At 41.1% G+C, this 20,216-nt stretch overlaps 1 protein-coding gene and 1 pseudogene across 1 annotated transcript; both read left to right on the top strand.

Moving 5' to 3' along the window:
• The first annotated feature begins 392 nt into the window (after positions 1-392).
• C11H12orf42 (chromosome 11 C12orf42 homolog) lies at positions 393-12,325 on the top strand. Its single transcript, XM_060165656.1, is given in 3 exon segments — positions 393-402; positions 8,085-8,471; positions 11,877-12,325. Coding segments are annotated over 3 exon segments (846 nt in total).
• A 141-nt stretch (positions 12,326-12,466) lies between these two features.
• LOC132529316 (programmed cell death protein 10-like) overlaps positions 12,467-20,216 on the top strand; it is a 46,486-nt pseudogene continuing 38,736 nt past the window's right edge.

The raw sequence follows: 20,216 nt of genomic DNA on the forward strand, positions 1-20,216 counted from the left end.
TTTTACTAGAGGAAGGGAGGTGGTTGAGTGATATTGGAAGAAGGAACATCCCTCCCCCAGAGGCAGGGAAGTCACCCTCATACTTAGCAGAGTACCTGAGCTGGGACAAGTTCCTGCCCCTCTTGTAGCACTTCATTCTCCCACATCCATGGCAGATATCAGTCATTTCCCCATGAACTGAGACAAGCCCTGGAACTCTTAAAAACTGATGTCCCAACGGGTACTGGTGTTCAAGAAGAAAGCTGTTTGCCATCCTTAGTAAGAGACACGACATTAGAGCTGGAATGACTGATTATGGTGAACTGAGCAACATGGACTAATCCCTGAGGCAAGAGAAGTGGTTATCCCCAGGCAAGTCTGCAGAAAGGGAGGAGGGGGGGTATGAGGTGGACATGGAGAACGGTAAGCTATAATGCTGAAGAGCAGTCCTCCTGAGTTCTTCTTCTTATTAAACTTATTAGACACTTATTAAAAAGCGTTCCCTGCTTGCTTCTCAGCCCCCCAGGTTCTTTCAAGATTTTCTTTCTGCGTTTGGTTTTCTGTAATTTTAATATGCTATGCCTATAAGTAGTAGGTCTTTTGTTTTTGTTTTATTTGTTTTTGCATTTATCTTGCCGTGTGTTCTCTGAGCTGCCTGAATTTGTGGTTTGGAAAGTTCTCAGCCATTGTTACTTCAAACATTTCTTCTGCCCATTTTCTCTTTTTTCTTCTACTGGTATTCCAATTATGATGCATACGTTATATCTTATGAAATTGTCCCAGAGTTCTTGTTTTGTTCTTTTTTCCCCCATTTCTTTCTCTCTTTGCATTTCAGTTGAGGAGTTTTTATCGACCTGTCTTCATGCTTTTGCTGATTCTTTCCTTGGCCATGTTCAGTTTACTGATGAGCCCGTCATGGACATTCTTCATTTCTGTTACAGCATTTTATATTTCTAGCATTTTCTGATTGTGTTTTACTTTTAATAAAAATTGTATATATTTGAAGTGTACAGCATGATGATTTGATACACGTGTACACAGTGAAATGATTACTATAGTCAAACTGATGAACCTGTTATCTCCTCATTTAGTTTTTAACCATTTTTTGTGTGATGAGAGAACCTGAAATCTACTCTCTAGCAAATTTCCAGTGTTCAGTACAGTATTATTTACTGCAGTCTTTATGCTGGAAATTAGATCTCTAGATTTATTCATCTTCCATACCTGCCACTTTGTACCCTTTGACTTAACACCTTCCCATTTCCCCCACCTCCCTGTCCTTGGTAACTCCTGTTCCACTCTCTGCTCCTAGGTATTCATTTTAGATTCCACATGTAAGTGACATCGTGGAGCATTTCTTTTTGATTCTTAGAGTTTCCATCTCTCTGCTTGCCTTACTCAACTGTTCTTTCATGTTGTCTACTTTCTCCATTAACGCCCTTAGCATATTAATCACAGTATTTGAAATTCCTTCTCTGATAATTCTGATGTCTGTGCCATAGATGAGTTCTTATGCTTGCTTTGTCTCTTCAGATTGGGGTTTTTTTGTTTTCTTGCCTTTTGACATGCCTCATAACTTTCTGTTGAAAGCCAAACATGATACATCAGGTAATAGGAACTGAAGTAAACAGATCTTTGCTGTGGGTTTTTGTGTCGACCCGACTCGGTCCTGGGATGTGTTTAATGTTTGTTGTAGCTGTAAGAACGAGAGGCTTCAGGTTTCTCCAGTGTTCTCACTTTTGTTCCCTTTCCAGACTTTGGGCTTCCCTGACTACTCTTCCTGAGAGAGAATCTGTATCTTGTAGCTCTCCCAGCTGGAATCCACTCTTATTATACTGGACACCTGTTGGTGTGCTGATAAGGTGTGGGGGAGGGGAAACATTCTATAATCTTATGATTAATCTCAGTCTTTTAGTGGGTCTGTGTCTCTGGCTGTGACCTTAACAAGTGTTTTTGAGCTTTTTTTTTTTTTTTTTTTTTTTTTTTTTTTTTACTGCTCCTTAGGTGAGACGAGAAGGCTAAAGGAACTGGAGTGGGAAAAATGCCCTTCCCTCAGCTGGGATAAGGATACGCTTTTGTTGTGGAGGATGCTCTGGGCATATTTTACTAGGATTGTTTTTCCCATGCCTGTATCAGAGCTTTGAAGGGATCTTTTTCAGACTTTCACCTTGAGAAACTAGTGGAGTTCTTACAGACAAAATGTGTTAAAGTGCAGGGACCCCCTAAACCTGCTGTCCTCAGGAGTTTCTAACTCTCAAGCTAGTCTACACCCAGCCGCCAGCAATTCATCAAAATGATCATTTAAATGTTCCTACCAGTGTAGGAACCAGCGTATTGTTCCAGAGGCTTCTACTCCAGGTCAACAGATCTTGGTTTGACTCTTTGGATTCATCTGTCTCTCCAGATTTTGGGGTGGCCTTTTGCCCTGCAAACTCAGTTCTCTGATGGGTCCAGGAAAAATTGTTGTTTTTCACTTTCTTAAACTGTTTGTTGTTGTAAGGATAGGACTGTCAGTTTCCAGGCTGTTTCCATGTTGGAGCTAAAACTGGAAGTCCATTACATGTATTTCTGCCAACACCTTCCCCCCCAAAAATGGGGATTATCATTATCTATCCATTTTACAGATGAAGAAAATCAAGCCCAGACAGCCTGTGTCTCAACCACTATACACAACTCCCAGGCACATCCAAGTTGCCGTCACTGTTCACTTAGCTGACTGCTAACTGCCTTCTAACTGGCTTCTGTTCTCATCCTCTTCTGCCCAGTTTTCCTTAGAGAACTTTTTCAAGGGTAAGTGCTGCTGTCGTGACTCATCTATGGGAAAGTTTTAGTAGCTTTCCATCATATATTGTGTAACTTCTAGACCTCACCTGTCCCTTCTTTTTTGCTCACTTCCATTTAGCCATTGGGTGTAGCAATCTTAGGAATATATCTCAGTCCTTGTGAGGCTGGAATGCTGTTCCCCCCTCCTGCATGACTGACCTTTTCAACCTTCGGGTCAGTCCCAAATTAAATATTACCTTCCTGGGTCTCCACCCATGTTTCTCTGTCTCGCTCCCTTGCTTTTTCCTTGATATCACTCACTACAATTTGTAATCACTTAATTGTGACTTGCTGTTGTCATCTTCTCCCGTTGATTGTAAGCTCTGTGAGGGCAGGGACCACATTTGCCTTATTCTGTTGTATCCCCAGGGCCAAATACAGAGCAAGGCACATAGTAGGCATTTGATAAATATGTTTTTGAATGAAGGAGTGAATAAAATGAGGCAAACTCTGGATGGGTGGAAAAGATATTATTTTCCACTTGAGTCCTTATTGCCAAAAGAGGCTATTCAGGAACTACAGAGGGAGAGAGAACAATAACAACAGCTAAGGCTAACTGAGTACTTCCTGTGTGTCACATACTGCTCTAAACTCTTGTTTATTAACAACTCATTTAATCTGCACCTCAGCCCTGGGTGGTAGTGGCAGTCATTATTGCCATTTTGTGAATGGGGAAATTGAGGCATAGAGCACTTAAGTAGCTTGACTTAGGTAACACTGCCAGGAAGAGGTGAACCAGATTTGATCCAAGAAGTCTGGGCTCAGGGCTTGATGCTTTCCAGACCCCTCCCACAGACTCAGCCCCACTAGCTTAAAAACTCTCATTCCCCCACTAGGAGAAGTGGTGAAACTGAGGTGGAAGGCTCCAACTCCACTACGTGGTCTAAGAGTCCTTTAAAAGTGTGTCATTGGGGTGTTCAGTATTCATTGAAGACCTATTTAAAGTTTAAGTTTGATTTTAGATATGCAGGAGATGATATTAATTAGCTTTACCCTCTGTTTATGCCTACAGTTAAGGGCAAGATGAGCTCTGGGGAATTAATTGTCTCTGGGTTTCATTTCTCCTTCTAGGACAGGTGCCTCTAGTTTTTTTGTAACACGAACATGCTGGAGTTAGAAGCCCAAGGGAGCAGAAGAGATAGAGTGGGGATCAAACACATAGAAGTTATACATTGAGGGAGAGCTGCCAGAAGCAGGTGTGATGGGGAGCACCGTCCTACTCCCTGGTAGCCCAGAGGGGCTGAAGATGCAGGGGTTACCATGTTTGTCTTTTTCTAATGAATAGAAGATGAATAAATCTGCATCTGTCATGATTTATCATGAGCTATTTTGCAGCTCAAGAGAAAGAAAAATTGTTTTTGTGAAGTACATTCAGCTCTGAGGGTTATCTTATTGTGCCTTGAAATCTCCTGTCTGCCACAATATTATTTCAAAAGAAATTAGCAACAGATGCAAGACCTGTGCTGCAAAAGAGGCAGAGCTGTCTACACATTGAAAGAACCTGCAAAACTTGAATGTCAGGAAGAATTTCTTAAGATGAGAAACACCCGGGCTTCCCTGGTGGCGCAGTGGTTGAGAGTCTGCCTGCCGATGCAGGGGATGCGGGTTCGTGCCCCGGTCCGGGAAGATCCCACATGCCGCGGAGCGGCTGGGCCCGTGAGCCATGGCCGCTGAGCCTGCGCGTCCGGAGCCTGTGCTCCGCAACGGGAGAGGCCACAACAGTGAGAGGCCCGCGTACCGCAAAAAAAAAAAAAAAAAAAAGATGAGAAACACCCAAAGACAGGCAGTTGAGAAAAGTTGGCCTGTTGCATCGGTAAGTGAGCACTGGGAGAGGTTGTCTGGAGGCGGGGTTAGCATGTGGGCTTTCCTGGGAGCTGATGTCAGTCACTGGGCCTCAGGCAGAATACGCAGTCTAAGGTGCCCTGTCTTCTGCACGATGGAAGTCATGCTGGTGGCACTGATGGCGGGCTAAGGCATGGCCAGGAGGGTGGTCAGCACCCACTATTTGCTAGCTGTTGTTGTGGACATTGGCATCCCTCCATCAAGCCCAGTTCATGGTAGTCACACGTTTCTTATGACGCCACTGGCATTGATTGGGCTATAGAAGAACCAAACTCCTTCAAAATCTAAGAGCTGAGTCCCAACCCCAGCTTCTCTGGTGCTTGACTCGTGGTGTGGACAGATGCTTACCCTCTGACCTCAGGCCCCTCCTGAGTGAATAAGCTGAAGGGTCGTGGTCTGGCTCAAGTGGGTTTACTGGTGTGAAAACAAATAAAATAAGGGGTAGACCAGTTGTCAAGTGGCTGGTATTGCTGGTATCGGAAATGAAGACTGTTCACAGAGAGATAATGCTTGGAGGAGAAAGACATACCTGAGGTCGGGGCTCTAGATTGTTCATGAGTGTTTGGACTACATACAATTTATAACAGTACCTGACATCTCTGATGAGTGAGTTAGACCAGTGTCTCCCTAATTACACATCGTAATACCCGAGGGGCTTACAAACTACAGAGACTGGGGCCCCGGGACCACGTGCCTGTATTTTTTTAAAGCCTGCCACACATTGGTGAAGGCTCAGCCACGAATGCTAAACACTGAAGCAGACTCAACAGCCCGGTAATGTAACGAAGAGCACTGGACTTTCAATCATGAGCAGTGGATTTGGGCTCAAGTTCTGCCACTGTCTTGGTGGGGAGATTTGAAAATTTGAAAAAAAAAAAGACTGAAAGCCATTGGAGATTGGAAACAGCCCTTGCATTTCTAACAACAGTCTCTGTTTGATGCCCAAACTACTGGTTGTTCTATTCAATTCAGGCAACCTGGCAGCTGTATCATAGAGGAAACCTGAAATTCATGCAGGGGTCTGTGAAACTGGGAGGCTCTTGGGTTGCTGTGCTGAATTCCATTTTGCCAAAAATCAGCTGGTCAATTTAGCCTCAAGATGATGGGTTCTGTTGATCTGAGTAAGATTTTGTCATTGTTGCGGTACCTAGTATATGGTAGGAGCTTAATGAATATTGGTTGAATAACTAAATAAACAAACATAGTCACCAGCTGTCTCAACATCATATAAGGTGACCTTGATAATTATTACCTATATAAAGTATTACCTTTCTTTCTATCTATCTATCTAAATGTGCCTCTTATATGGCAATTACAAAGTTACCTATTTGCCTTTCTGATAAGCAATGAAATCTCTGATGCAGAGGTAGTGAGATTCAGGGCCCTAGAGGCATTTAAACAGAGCTGGATGAAGAAGGTGGTGAGGGTCAGCCTCACATGACCTTTAAGGTCTCTTTCAACCCATAACTTGTGGACTGTGAAGGTGTGTAAGGTGGCTTCAGCCCTTCCGTCCTGTTCTTGATATCTGAACAACAGAATGAAGGCACGTCAGATGCCATTGGTTCTAAGGCTGTAGACTTTCCTTTGGGACCAAGAGTCCCAGAGCTACTTTGAAAGATTCTAGGAGTTTCTCTGCATTTGGGAAAGACTGATACATTTGTCTACCATTTCAATTCTGGGATTTACGATGAAAAGGGGCAGGCAGGTAAGATTAAAATGAAAAGCTCACTCTTCCTATAGTGCAGGAGGAAGATGAAACTTCTAAAACTCTGTAACCTGCTTATGCACAGAGCTTGCAAATACATCCCCATGACTCCAAGCAGAATACTTAAGAAAATCATCTTCTGAGATGAAGATGGTATGAAAGGAGGTAAATGATAGTGTAATTTTATAGGGCTGGCCATAGGCCAAAGATGCACACTGGTGGCCCATGGTGGTTCAGAGAACAGATGTGTTTTGTGGCATCCATACCATGTATTTTTTTAAATCGAGTGAGTTACCAACATTTAAAAATTAGAAGTTTTACAACAAATGTGAAGCTGAAGCTAACATACCATTGTAAAGCAATTATACTCCAATAAAGATGTTAAAAAAAAAAATTAAAAAAAAAAATTAGAAGTTTTTACATATATTGAAAAAACATATGTCTGCTTCTCCTGAAAATCCAGAAAAATCTGTCTTCATGGGGTCCACATCCCCTCAGGGCAATAAAAGAACTGAGTCGTGGCTGGCCCCTTCTGATGGCTGCTTCTACTTGACCTCTTCTCTCATTCCTGTTATCTGTGGGGCCCCTGGAGGCATTTCTTTTGATTTCCCCTTCTGCAGGCAAAGCTGCGATTTAGGAGTAGTGTGTCCTGTTACTTAACGTGGCCGGCATCTTTGCCACTTGACTGAACCTTGACCGCAGGGAATACGAGTCTTGCTAAGAGTTGCTGCGTCCTGGCACGGTTTCTGCCACATAGTAGAACTCAGGAAATCCACTTCGTTCCTCCCCCCGTTCCATACCTCCCCACCTCCTGGTTTTTCTTCTTTTCTATCCCCCAAGTCTGAACAATTTTCCTTTTAGTGCAAAGGGATACTGTTAATAATTATTCTGGGATAACACGTGTGAGTTTGAACCATTGTGGGTCTGTTAGTTTCCGAGGACTCATAACAAAGAACCCCAAACTGGATGCTTAAAACAAAGTTATTATCTCACAGTTCTGGAGGCAGAAGTTGGAAATCCACGTATCGGCAGGATACCAAGTATCAGCAGGCTTGGCACCTTCTGGAGGTTCTGAGGGAGAGTTCATGCCTTTCTCTTAGCTTCTGGTGGGTGCTGCAGTCCGTGAGGTACCTTGGTTTGTAGATACATCACTCCACTCTCTGCCTCTGTCATCACATGGCATTCTTCCTGTGTGTCTGTGTCAGTTTGTTCTTCTTATAAGGACACTAGTCATATTAGACTAAGGCCTTACCCTAACAACCTCATCCTGACTTGACTGCAGTTACGAAGACCCTATTACCAAATAAGGTCACATTCACAGCTACAGAAGGTTAGGACTTCAACATATCTTCTTGGGGGACACAACTCAACCCATAAGCTTCAAACTAGCTTTCTGACCTGAAAAGATGGAGATAATAATTCTATTTGTTAGATGAGGTTCCTGTGAGGACTAAATGACCAACATGTCTGGGTCCTCACACGGTGCCTGCAATATAGCTTGAACTCAACAAAAGCATTTCCAGCCTTTTCCCTCCCCTTCCACACCTTTTCCCTCCTCTTCTTCTCCTACTTGGGCACCTGGGTCCTTGGCTTCTCTGTCATTTTGTTCGCTCAGGATAGAAACATGAAACAAACAAAAAAATCCATCCATTGCCTGATTTTATCCTTCCTGCCATTAATTTCGTAGGTGATATTTAAGTGCCTTCCTTCAAAATAATGTGTTTACCTTTTACAGTATTTCCAGAAAGGATTCAGACTCCAGTGGCATATAGAAGACTGCTCTGTGCTCTCCAGTACAGCATCCCCAGGCCTCCTGCTCTAAGTATAGCTTCTTTCGACAAAAAAAGCCACGGAGAAGCAAGTCCCTCTCCAACACCATCCAGTGAATGGGAAGAGACCCCATTGATCTTCACGGTCAGACAAGAAATGAATATGGGAGCCAGAGGATCACCCAGGCAGGCCTGGGGCAGTTCAGTTCTGGAATAGTGAATGACAAAAACGCCTATTCAGGTCCACTCAGTAAATCCTATGCACCTGGAGGCCACAGGCACACATATCAACAGGCACGTGAGATTTCAGAACCAGCCCCCTTGTAATTCCAAGGGAGATTCTGTCCCATCTGGTGAGTATCACTTTGTGGTTCCTAACTCTTTCTTCCTCTTTTCAATTGGCCACATTTTGTTTTTAACTTCAATAGAAACAGCAAAATTATTTGACTCAACGGTAAGTCCTATTCTAGAACATTCTATAAGAACTGTAGTTGTCAGTCTTTAATGGAAGTCTACTTGTTGCTTTGTATTGTATTGAGGAGAGCCCAGGTGTGAGCTGATGATAAGAGTTTAATGATTCAGGTATTGCACCTGATAATAATGACAAGTATTATCATCAGCATCCCAACCCCCATATATGATGCTCTCAGATACTGTGCTGAGCACTTTATTTTATGAAATCCTCATATAACCCTCTTAGGCAGATAATGTTATTATCCCCATTTTACAAATAAGGAAGGTGTGAATTCATAGCACAGAATAATGTGTATAAAAATGAAGTATCTCAAAACTGTGTAACAGGAGGAATGGTTTAAAGGTAAGAAGATGGACCAGAAGGAATGAGCTTTGACATCAGGGAAACCCGATCCCAGAACCAGAAATACTTGGGCTCAAATTTCTGCTTTCTACTGTTTCATTGAGTTCTGTCGCCATGATCAAGTCCCATAAATGTTCTCTGAGCCCAGTATTTTCTGTAAACTGACAATTACTACCTTGAAGAGATGTTGTTGATATAAAATTCCCTGAACACAGCAGGGCCGACTAAATGGCGGTTGTGATGGTGGTGTTTATGGTGCTGATATTCTGACTGCAGGAGAGGAAATGTCAGGAGACAATGCATACCTCCAAATATTCTAGGAAGTGTCATGTAGAAGGAGAAGGATTAGACTGATTTTATGCAGCTTTTGTTTTTTTTTTTTTTTAGGTAACTTTTTGGGTAGATTTTGTTGCACATATTTATACAGTTTGTTGGAATTGACCAATAGAAGAAAGAGAAATTTTGACACAGTCCGAAGGAGAACCTTCTTTGAACTAGAGGATAATGTCCTGCCTGGGCTGTAAATGGTAAAGTTGAGGCTGGGAGACTTTCTACCAAAGATGCTGAGTCAGAGATTCTTCTTTTCTGGGAGGATGGGCTTGATGATGGCACATTGAGGATGCTGGCAGGTTAACACATTTTGAGTCTTATGTATAAGGCAATGTACTAAAATCTGATCATACATCTTCAACTATGGTCCATACGGCTACCTTCTGAGACAAGAACTGTTATCTTCCCATGGTTTAGATGACGATTTGGTGGCCCACAGAGATTCTGTAACTTTAGGGACGGAGCCAGGATTCGAGCCTCCATTCTGACTCCAGGTCAGAGCATTCCTCTATTAAGATTCCAGATATGACAATAATAGCTCATAGGTACTGAGCACTTATTATGTACGAGATGCTTTGCATTTTATCATGTTCTTCCCTCAGATACTTGCTTAGTCTGCTTTTACGCTTCCTTCAGGTCTTTACTGAAATGTCACCTACATGGGTGGGCTTTCGTAACCTTTCTCACTTTATTTTCCTCCTTAAGATTTATTACCAGCTGACACTTATACATTTCTTTGTTTGCTTATCTGTCAGCCTGCTTTCTCTTCCACTCCCTCTCTTCCCAACTCGAATGCATGCTCCATAAGTGCAGGGATATTGCAGCTTTATTCCTTTCTGTATTCCCAGTGTCTAGAATACTGCCAGACACATAACAGGCACTCAAATATTAATGAATGAAGAAAACGAATGGACAGATTTAATCCCACTAGCAACCCTGTGAAGTAGGTAATACAATCCTCGTGTTTCAGGTAAGGACAAAGAGACTTAGGCCAGGTGATATGCTGGGATATAAATCTATGATGGTCTGCCCCCAAAGCCTGTATATTCCCTTACACCAAACTGTTCCTCTAAGACAGTTTGTTACAAAATGCATCATTATTGAATTACGTTCAGGGAAGGAATTCCTATTCTTTGTCCCAAGACAGAGGACAGCATTTTCTGTCTAGGTTGTATTCTGTTTCTCTAAATTCCAGAGTCACATCTATGATCTTAGGTGGAATCGTCTTGCAATGAATGGGTCATATGCCAGGGCTGTGAATCCAAATCACCAAATAGTTATTAAGCATCTAGTTTTCACAAAGCGATGTGTTTGGCTCTCTGAAAGCTTTTATTTACCTGGCCATATTGAAACGCCATTCTACCTTTATTTCCAGGAAATAATTCTCACGTTGGAGAAATCAGGCTCACTAAAAATTTTTCACAGTTTGACTTGGTTATGTTAAGTGTGTAGTGGGAGCTGCCCAGTACATACCAAACATAGAACAGTGTGTGATGAACTAAATTGAAATACTTAGTGTTATACCATTTGACACCCACTGTTAGGAAGGCAATGTGCATTTGAAATCTTCTTCATATTTTTTGAGTTTGCCAGTGATCCCCTGGGTGGCTCCAAATATTTCAGACATCTGCATGCTATTCAAAGCCCTCTAAAAGTTTACAGAAAGTGATTTAAATCATCTAAGTTATCTTAATACACTACTGAAGAATTACACTTTAATTTTGCGTAGGTCAGTGGGCAGGATTTCTTACCTAAAAACGATTTTTTTGGGGGGGGTGCACAGGGTGCGGGGCATGCAGGATCTTAATTCCTTGACCAGGGATCAAACCCGTGCCCCCTGCAGTGGAAGCGCAGAGTCTTAACCACTGGATTGCCCACTGATTGTTTTCATTTTCACCTAGTTTGACATTTCTAATAAACTCATGAAATAGTTGCCTCCTGGAGTTTTAAATTGTCAGCAGTGTGTCTGAATGCGCCGCGGATCTGTTTGTTTTTCCAGATCTGAATAATTTCCATTCACAAATTTTCCCCAGATTTCCAATTTGAGGATTTATTTTAGTCACCCATTCTTCTGTTTCCCTCTCTTTAGAAGTTTTGAACTGTTTGTCTTGAAATTAAGTTTTATGAGGATTGGGCTTCCCTGGTGGCGCAGTGGTTGAGAGTCCGCCTGCCGATGCAGGGGACACAGGTTCGTGCCCCGGTCCGGGAAGATCCCACATTGCCGCGGAGCAGCTGGGCCCGTGAGCCATGGCCGCTGAGCCTGCGCGTCCGGAGCCTGTGCTCTGTAACGGGAGAGGCCACAATGATGAGAGGCCAGCGTACCGCCAAAAAAAAAACAAAAAAACGTTTTATGAGGATTCTGTAAAAGTTATTTTGGGGGGAAGAGGTGCTTTCAAACAATAGGAAAAGAATCGATAGCATTTTATTTTCTTAAAGAAATATGGGAAGCACATGCGGATAATGTCAAGGGATTTAAAATTTTTTCTCAGCACATTACAAACATCGATTTCTCAAACATCCAGTTATCAGGAGATTTTTTTTTTTTAAGTCCCAGCGGGGCAGGTAAATTCCACACACTTGAGCACCACCCTGGCTTTTCTTTGCCTTCCAGGTCTTACTCTGAGGCCATACACTGCCGTCGGCCTCAGCGGGAGAAGCCAGACCCCCTTTGCCTCGTCCAGGGTCTCCTGGAGTTTGTCAGAGCTTGAGCTGGAAGAGAGGATGACACCCGCAGTAGGCGCACCGGCAAACCCAGATTCCCAAAGCTGGCTCCTGGGCGCACCCGGGAATTCAGTGGGAAGGGGCACAGTTGCCATGGCACCAGAGATGCTCCCCAGGCATCTTCATCCTCCCGGGAAAAGGGGGCCCGGGGCAGACGCCTCTCTCCCAGGCAGTCTGGCAGGAGCGCCCCTTCCTGTGCTTGCCCGTGCTCCCACCCATCTCCCCTCCAAGAGGTTAATCAAGGTTTGCTCCTCTCCGCCCTCCCGCCTACCCCCGCATTTCCATACGGTTTGTTCACAGGCCCCTCCTAGGCCGGGGGTGAATGCTCACTTACACTGACCACTGCGAGGGAATTGTTCCGTGAGCGCTGCCCGTCTTCCAATCAATGCCTGCCCTGAACAACAGAAAGGGCCTCAGATGTACTGGTTTCCACAGAACCATTGTTAGGCTTCACAGAAGCAGTTTTGAACCTAATAAATAATGTCAAAAGTCTCTATCGCAGCCAAAAATGTTCCTTTTGAAGGATTTCTAATAGTATTTTTGTTCTGCGGTGTCTCCCAGTGTCAAGAAGAATTTGTGCCTCACAATGGGGATGGGGTACATCGCGTGCCACTTCGCAATGTGCCGCCGTCAGGGATGGCCAGGACCCCGCTTTGTTTTGCTCTCGCAGGTAAACGGTTTCACCTGCCAACTTGGGCTTTAGTTTAAGGATGTTTTCTAAGGGCCTTCTGAGTCTCTAAACAGAGGTTTTGAAAACATAATTGAATGTCTGTAATTTAATAGTTAACATGAAATTTGATTACTCCCAATGTGCCTAGGGGAATTTTCTACAGGCTATATTAAGGTTTTTATGTCAGAAACCTGAAGCTGGATCCTCTCTGGAGGCTCTGAAACACATGGAACTAAGTTTAATGCAAAAGAGATGCTTAGGGAATGTTTTATCAAACTGGTGGTTTTAGGCAGTATTTTTGATTTTGGCTAACGTCAGTTAAACGTGGCAGCTTTTCGCTGTGAGGCGATGCAGAGACTGATTTATCAAATGATTTTATGGGTTTAGTTATTTTTTTTCTTTTTAATGTGTTATTTTTTTCACCATTCAGAGAGAAACACAAATCAATGTGACCAAGTCATTCATGTGCAGTTTTGCACTCAAGTTTCTTGCAATTTTCCCACAGACTTGGATTCATGGAATTTGATACATGTAAAATCCTACTGCACTTTAAGATGTCCTCCTGTCTAAAGTCCAAATGTAAGTTTCAAAGTTTCAATCGAAATGAAATGTTATACCTGATAGTTGCTTAACATTTAGAAGTCTGTTTAATCCTTTGAGGACGATTTGATGGTTTTTGAATATTATTCCCTAGGAGTAATGCACTTAAAAAATGTATCCCCAGGGCTTCCCTGGTGGCGCAGTGGTTGAGAGTCTGCCTGCCGATGCAGGGGACACGGGTTTGTGCCCCAGTGCGGGAAGATCCCACATGCCCCGGAGCGGTTGGGCCCGTGAGCCATGGCCGCTGAGCCTGCGCGTCTGGAGCCTGTGCTCTGCAATGGGAGAGGCCACAACAGTTAGAGGCCCGCATACCGCAAAAAAAAAAAAAAAGAAAAAAAAATGTATCCCCAAACTAGCGCTTTTCTTGTTCCAGATTAATATGATTTTATAATAAATACGCTTTTTTATTTTTATTAGCCTGATTTTAGATAAAAGAATGTACGGGTTATCAATGGTGGTTGCTATGGTTTACTGAGGATATAATGGCATCTGCTCACCAGAGTTCTTGCGACAACCGTAAGTTCAACTTCATGTCATTTGGTTAGGGAGAAGTGGGTGGGCACACTCGTGGGTTTTATGTAAAATTTTGATTCTGGGATATGTTAATTATGAGTTAGCACAATTGATTTTTTTTTTAAGGTCAAGAGAACATTGCTTTAAGTGATTATAAAACAACCAAAATTTTATAATGGTCAAATGCAGGAATAGAAAATGTTTTTGATATATAGTAAATGGATTTCCTCACCTGTGGAAATACAAAATAGTGAATTTACTAAAAAAATACAGTACAGAAGAAGCAATTCTGCTCAGATTTGAGAAAAGGGATACAAGCAAAAGATATAAAATATGTGATACATGATATTCTAAAGCAATTTCCCAATGGAACACTAGAATTAGAAAGATGCTTTGTGAGATGGAGAAGCTATAGATGAGTATGTCTGGGAGATGTGGCCACGATGCTCCCGCTTAGAAAGTCATGGTAATATATTAAGGATCCCCCAAAATCCCATGGCAAAAATCTGATAAACTCTGTTTAACCCAGTGTATCCCAGTTTTATGTGCTCAGGGAACACCGACGTGTGTGTGTACACATACATGTATTTTTAAAATATAACGCCTATCAATACCTTGCAGCGCTAGTGTCCTGTGGAACACAGTTGAGAAAACATTACTCAAAACTCTATTCTTAATATACTAGATTCCACGTAAACTGGTAGGGTTCAAGGTAAGGATTTCTTTTCAAAACAGTGAAGTAAGAATCAGAGCTAAAGAAAGCAGCCCTTCGTAAATACCTCCAGGAGCCCATTCTTCCTTGGAGGAATGTAACGAGCCATCTTAATTTTCCTCATTTTGGGTGCACGTGGTTGGGAGTTTAGTTGGTCTAACCATGACCATAGCTTAGATAGTGATGGATGAAGAGCTTTTTCGGCTTTGACTGTCATAGTTATGGGCTACAGGTGTCCAAGTCTTTCTGAATGACACTAGAACTTAGACACAAATGCACCAAGGTAAACATAGTTAAATCTTTCCCAATGTCATTATTTCTGAAAATAGTGCTGATTTAAGCAGTTATAATTGGGTACACATCAATTTTAGGAAATAAATAATATGTGTGTGTGCTTGAGGACTAGAACGAGGTCTTATGGTATAAAATAATTGTTGCTAAGGTTCTGAATTACAGTTTGCTTTTATTTCTTCAGGGATATGTGGTTTGACTTAAGGGACATATATTACCACATACTACAACAGTTTTCTAAGGAAGATAATGTGTCATTTTAGGGAAAAAAATGTTTTTCTGAAAGTGGCACTGGAAAATAGTTAGTGATAAATTTAAAAAATTAGTACATTGAAGAAATGAAATATTTAGGAGAGTCTCTAGTGAATAATGTTTACAAGTGAGGAACTCTGTAAAATAACTAATAATTATGGCAGATAACATATACTGAGTATGTATTTTATGTTAGGGACTGTTCTAAGCATTTAGAATATATTAATTCATTTAGTCCTCATAACGGCTTCATGAAGTAGTTACTGATATCATTATCGCTACTTCACAGATGAGAAAGCTTTATTTTTAACAATTTTATATACACATGTATATATTGAAGCTTATAATTATATATACATAAGTTACAAACTATATTGTTATATATTATACAATATTGTTTGTGTATAAAGCTGTGTTATTACGTTCTGTATCATTAGAGCTAATATATGTACATGTGAATGTGTGTATTCCACCTCATACAGATATATATAAATCAGTTTTTATTCCATGCTATTGGTGCCTAAGTGAGGTCAATATAGAAACTCTACTTATATCTGTCTCCTCCTTATAACAAAGTGGAGAGTAGGAGGTGATAGCTGGGAGTTGATGACATATGATATGTTCGAACACTTTGAAGAGCAGAGTGGGGTCAGAGATGATCATCACATCGTTCTTTTTGTTTGAAGCAACATCCTCGCTGTGAATGAAGTCTCAGAAACTCAAGAAAGGGAAGGTGGTTTTGAGGTTTTACTAAAGACGGCAGCACTTTCCAAGGTTATTGGAGCTGACCCACCTCAGCCTTGCGGAAGGGATGGAAGGCTGTAGAGGGGGAGCTAATGAAGAGCTAAGGTGCTGGGGCTGACCTGGGTCTGAAGAGCCAAGAATTTGTTCCTGTAAACGTGACCTGAACTTAGTGTCACTCCATCCTTTGGCTGTAGTTTCTTCACTGTTAAATTGGGATAACGTGTTTTGTTTACTGCAAAGGATACTTGGGGAACAAGTCTGCTATCAAATCAAAGCATTTGAAAAGCAAGATCACTATGCAAATGCAAATAATTATTTTGATGTTAATATCAACAGCAATTAGCATAAATATTACCATCAGTTATGCAGGGCTAATTTCAGGCTTATAGATCCAGCTGCCTTACACTGACAGTGAATATTATTTCTGGTAACCAGGTGATCATGTCTCTCTGAGAAGTTTTATATATCGTATTCTTCACCTTCATCCCGGCATTATGAGGCACGTAGTACAGCAGTATCCCATTTACTGGCAAGGAAACAAACACAGAGAGACAAAGCAATTTGTTCAGTGATTGCCCCCAGCACACAAGCTCACAGTCATTCTCTATTAAAAACAATGTAGACAGTTGACAGCTCAACAAAATATTCCATTTAGAACCTCCAGTTTAGAAGAGTTCAGCGTAGAGTATAGAATGACAGTGGGCAGTGTCTACTATCACATGTAATCTTTTATCCCGACTATCTATAAAAGTCTGAAACTACCCAGACAAGGCAGCGGGGGTGGGGAGGCATAAAGCAATGTTGTAAATACCATTGTGATGTTGAGGATTCTATTATGTAGAGACCCAGGAAAGAAGTTGTTTTCAGGAGTCTACTTTTCCTTAGGAAAAATGCTCCAGAATTCTTAAGGTGTGTGGCCTCCCTATTGCACAGTCCAAGGTCTTTTCACCTGCATCAATACTTTTCCCACAACAAATTTTTGCCATGTCTAGGCTCCTTCTCTTACTACTCCCTCCATATCCTGCAACTGGTGTTTTCCCTCCACTACGGGAATCAATCTGATATTGTAAGTCAGTGATATTGGGATCAATATCCTGGGTAGTCATTGTGGGAGATTTGAGAAGTGTGATTCAGCCCAACCAGCATGCATTGAGTATTCACCAAGTGCCAGACACTATGGGCACCAGCATGCATTGTGAATGTCAACTGAAAAGGACACAATCCTTCCCCTTGACCAGCTCAACCTAGTATAAAACTTAGTTCTTTCATTGATTCATTCATTCTATCAAATGTGTTAAACACCCACTTAGATGCCAGACACCTTCCACTGGGGATATAATGGTGAAGAGCCGTTTTGGTCAAGTAAAACCTAACTGATGAGACATGAAATAATAACACAATAACGTTCAAGTCTATAATCCTTTAGCCATAATTCCAAAATCCAAAATCTCTGAAAACTGAAAGTTCTTTTCTAACTCATTTGGTGTTAGTATCACCCAAACTGAAGTGAGGCTATTTATAGCCTTTAACTCAGTGTGAATATTTATGTATTTTGATGAAGATGTGCTAATATAATTGATTATGGAGTGTTACTTGGGATCCTAATTTGACAGTGTTATGTAATATATGATTTATGCACCATTACATAATATATAGCTTGTGCACAATAATATACAAAAAAAAAACTTAATTGACCTGGAGAGTTTTGGCAAAAGGATTTTGAAGTTGTCTAGTGAATAAGTGCAGCAAAAACTTAGAGAAAGAAGTCAGTTTGGGTTGGAGTAATCATAGAAGGCCTCCCATAGTAGGATTTAAACTTGACTTTGGAGAGGTAGGATTTGAAAGGACAAAGTAATGGGTAGTGCAGGAAGTAGCAACCAGGGACAGATCAAACTTTGTGGAGCCTGAGCTTATATATTTTGAGGGGCCCTCTTTAAGAAAAAGAATACAAAATTATGAACATAGGTAGAGGGCCTTGGAAGGGTCTTTGCAAATAGGAGCCCTGAAGCTTAAATTTCATTAGTTTCTTAGTAAATTCACCTTTGAGCAAGGCCAAAGGCATGGATAATTTATAAAGTGAAACGTACCTGTAGATCTATAAATAGACACATATGTTGACACATGGAAGGAGAGAAGAGTTGGGTTCTTGTGGGGCATAGGAGTGAATCTACCATTTTTATCTTTTTGAATTGTTTGAGATTTTGAAAATTGACAACAGCTATTTTTTTTTTATCTAGGCATAATATGTGTGGCCTTTGGAAAATAGTCCAAAGATTTTTTTTAAAGAATGATTTCAATTGTAAGTGTATTTCAGAATGAATGAACGTTCTCACTTTTCTGATGTTTGATCCTGTAGCTAGTCAGTTTCTAAAGCTTAAAGAAGATCTGACAATCATAAATAATTTAATGTACTTAAATATCAAACTCTCTAAGGAAGAGAAAAAGCTGCATTGTATTTTGAAATTTACCTTTTGAATAGACTACTGAGGAATAGATTGTCTTTAGATTTCAGGGAATAAGGTCAAATTTCGAAAAATCTTTAAAGATGAATATTTTAAGATTAAAATGGAAATTTCAGTCTTACCATTAGTCACACTACGTAACAGTACTCTTTTCCAAAGCTTTCCTAAAACTCTTCACAATGATTTATACTTACTCTCAAAAATAATTACTGATACTCAGTGTTTATTGAGTACTTACTCTGTGCCAAGCACTGTTCTGATTGCTTTGTTGTAGTATCTCTCCACCATCCTTTAAAAATAGTATTTTGTTTTATTTTTTGCCACAAAGATTTGTCCATCATTCTTGATTGGTTTGTTTTATTTATTTTTAGCAACTTTATTGAGATAAAATTTACATACTATACAAGTCATCCATTTAAAGTATACAATATACTGGTTTTTAGCATATTCACAGGTATGTACAGCCATCATCACAGTAACTTTTACATTTCACCCACTCAAATAGAAACTCTATACCCTTTAGCTATCTATCACCTTTCTATCCTCCCCTTCTTCTCCACCCCTCAGCCCATTCGAACAATCACTAATTTGCTTTCTGTCGCCATGGATTTCCCTATTCTGAGTATTTAATATGAATGGAATTATATAATATGTGGTCTTTTGTGACTGGATTCCTCCCCTTAACATAGTTTTTCAAGATTCATCCATGTTGTAGCATGTCAGTATTTTATTCCTTTTTATGGCAGAATAATATTCCATTGTGTGGCTAGACCAGATTTTGTTTATCCACTATTTCCACTATTTGGCTCTCATGAATAATGCTGTGATAATCTTGCATGTACAAGTTTTCATGTAGACATGCATTTTCATTTCTCCTGGATGCAGTCTCTCCTTTAATCCTCCCGATACTCCTGCTGGCCTGTTGTTGTTATCCCCTTTTACACAGGTGGTGACCGACAGGAGTGAGGTTAAGGTGCTTGTCCAGAGTCACGTGGCCTGAACAAGGCAGACCCAGACTGTAAACCTAGGCATCTAGGTGGGCTGACACAGATTTGCCTTGTTACTTCTCTCTAGATCAGCTTTTCTCAGAGGGATTTTGAGACTTTCCTTTTAAAGATATCTAAGAAATTGCACAAAAGAAATAACTACTGTTTAAATATACCCACCCAGCCAGCCACTTACCTATCATCTGACTAGATGCCACACATAGTTCCCGAAGCACATCCAGAAAATAAAACTTAACAAATGTAATAGCCGGCATAGAATTAATACCACTTGCATTTACATCATTTTTAGAAAAGTCACGTTTTTCTCACTTTGCCTTAAATTACACTTATCTTTCTCATACACAGTGTGGGTGCGTGTTTGGGATGGCAGAGATCATCCCCAAACTGTCTATTAATTAATCCTCTTGGGGTAGATCCCCTCCCCTCTCAATTCTTCTTTGGGATGAAATTGGTATTGCCTGTTACTTCCTTCCTTCCCACACCTCCTCTAGATTAAAGTTAAATTCTTTGAGATCGAGATTTTTTTTATTTGTGACTTTAACAATGTCCTCTTCACATGTCCTTGCTTAGGCCCAACAATTGCTTGTTGACCCATTTTAACCTCTTTTGAGCGTCATCTTCAAAGTGTAACTGTCCTTGACAATGAAAGAGACCTTCCTATTGTCTGGTCCTTCCAGGCAAGCTTTAGCATGGAGCTAAATGGCTTTCAGATGGAGGAGTTGGCCAGAGGAAGGAGACAAAGTCAGCTGTTGTTCCTGAGTGACTTTGCGAAAGTTTCCCTTTTCTCTCTTAGAATGTGGAATTTCTATAGAAGATGACAGACGTTTTGACAGGTGCAATATGCTTTGAACTGTTGTGTCCGATAATTCTTTTGTCTTGGGTTTTCCCAGTAGAGTGGTATATCTTGGGATGCTGATATGCATATTGTTTGCCTTTCATTTAGTGTGGGGGAAGCCTTCCTTCTCACTTTCCCTCCGCC

This window comes from Lagenorhynchus albirostris, chromosome 11 (genome assembly GCF_949774975.1).
Source record: "Lagenorhynchus albirostris chromosome 11, mLagAlb1.1, whole genome shotgun sequence".
Lineage (NCBI taxonomy): Eukaryota > Metazoa > Chordata > Mammalia > Artiodactyla > Delphinidae > Lagenorhynchus > Lagenorhynchus albirostris.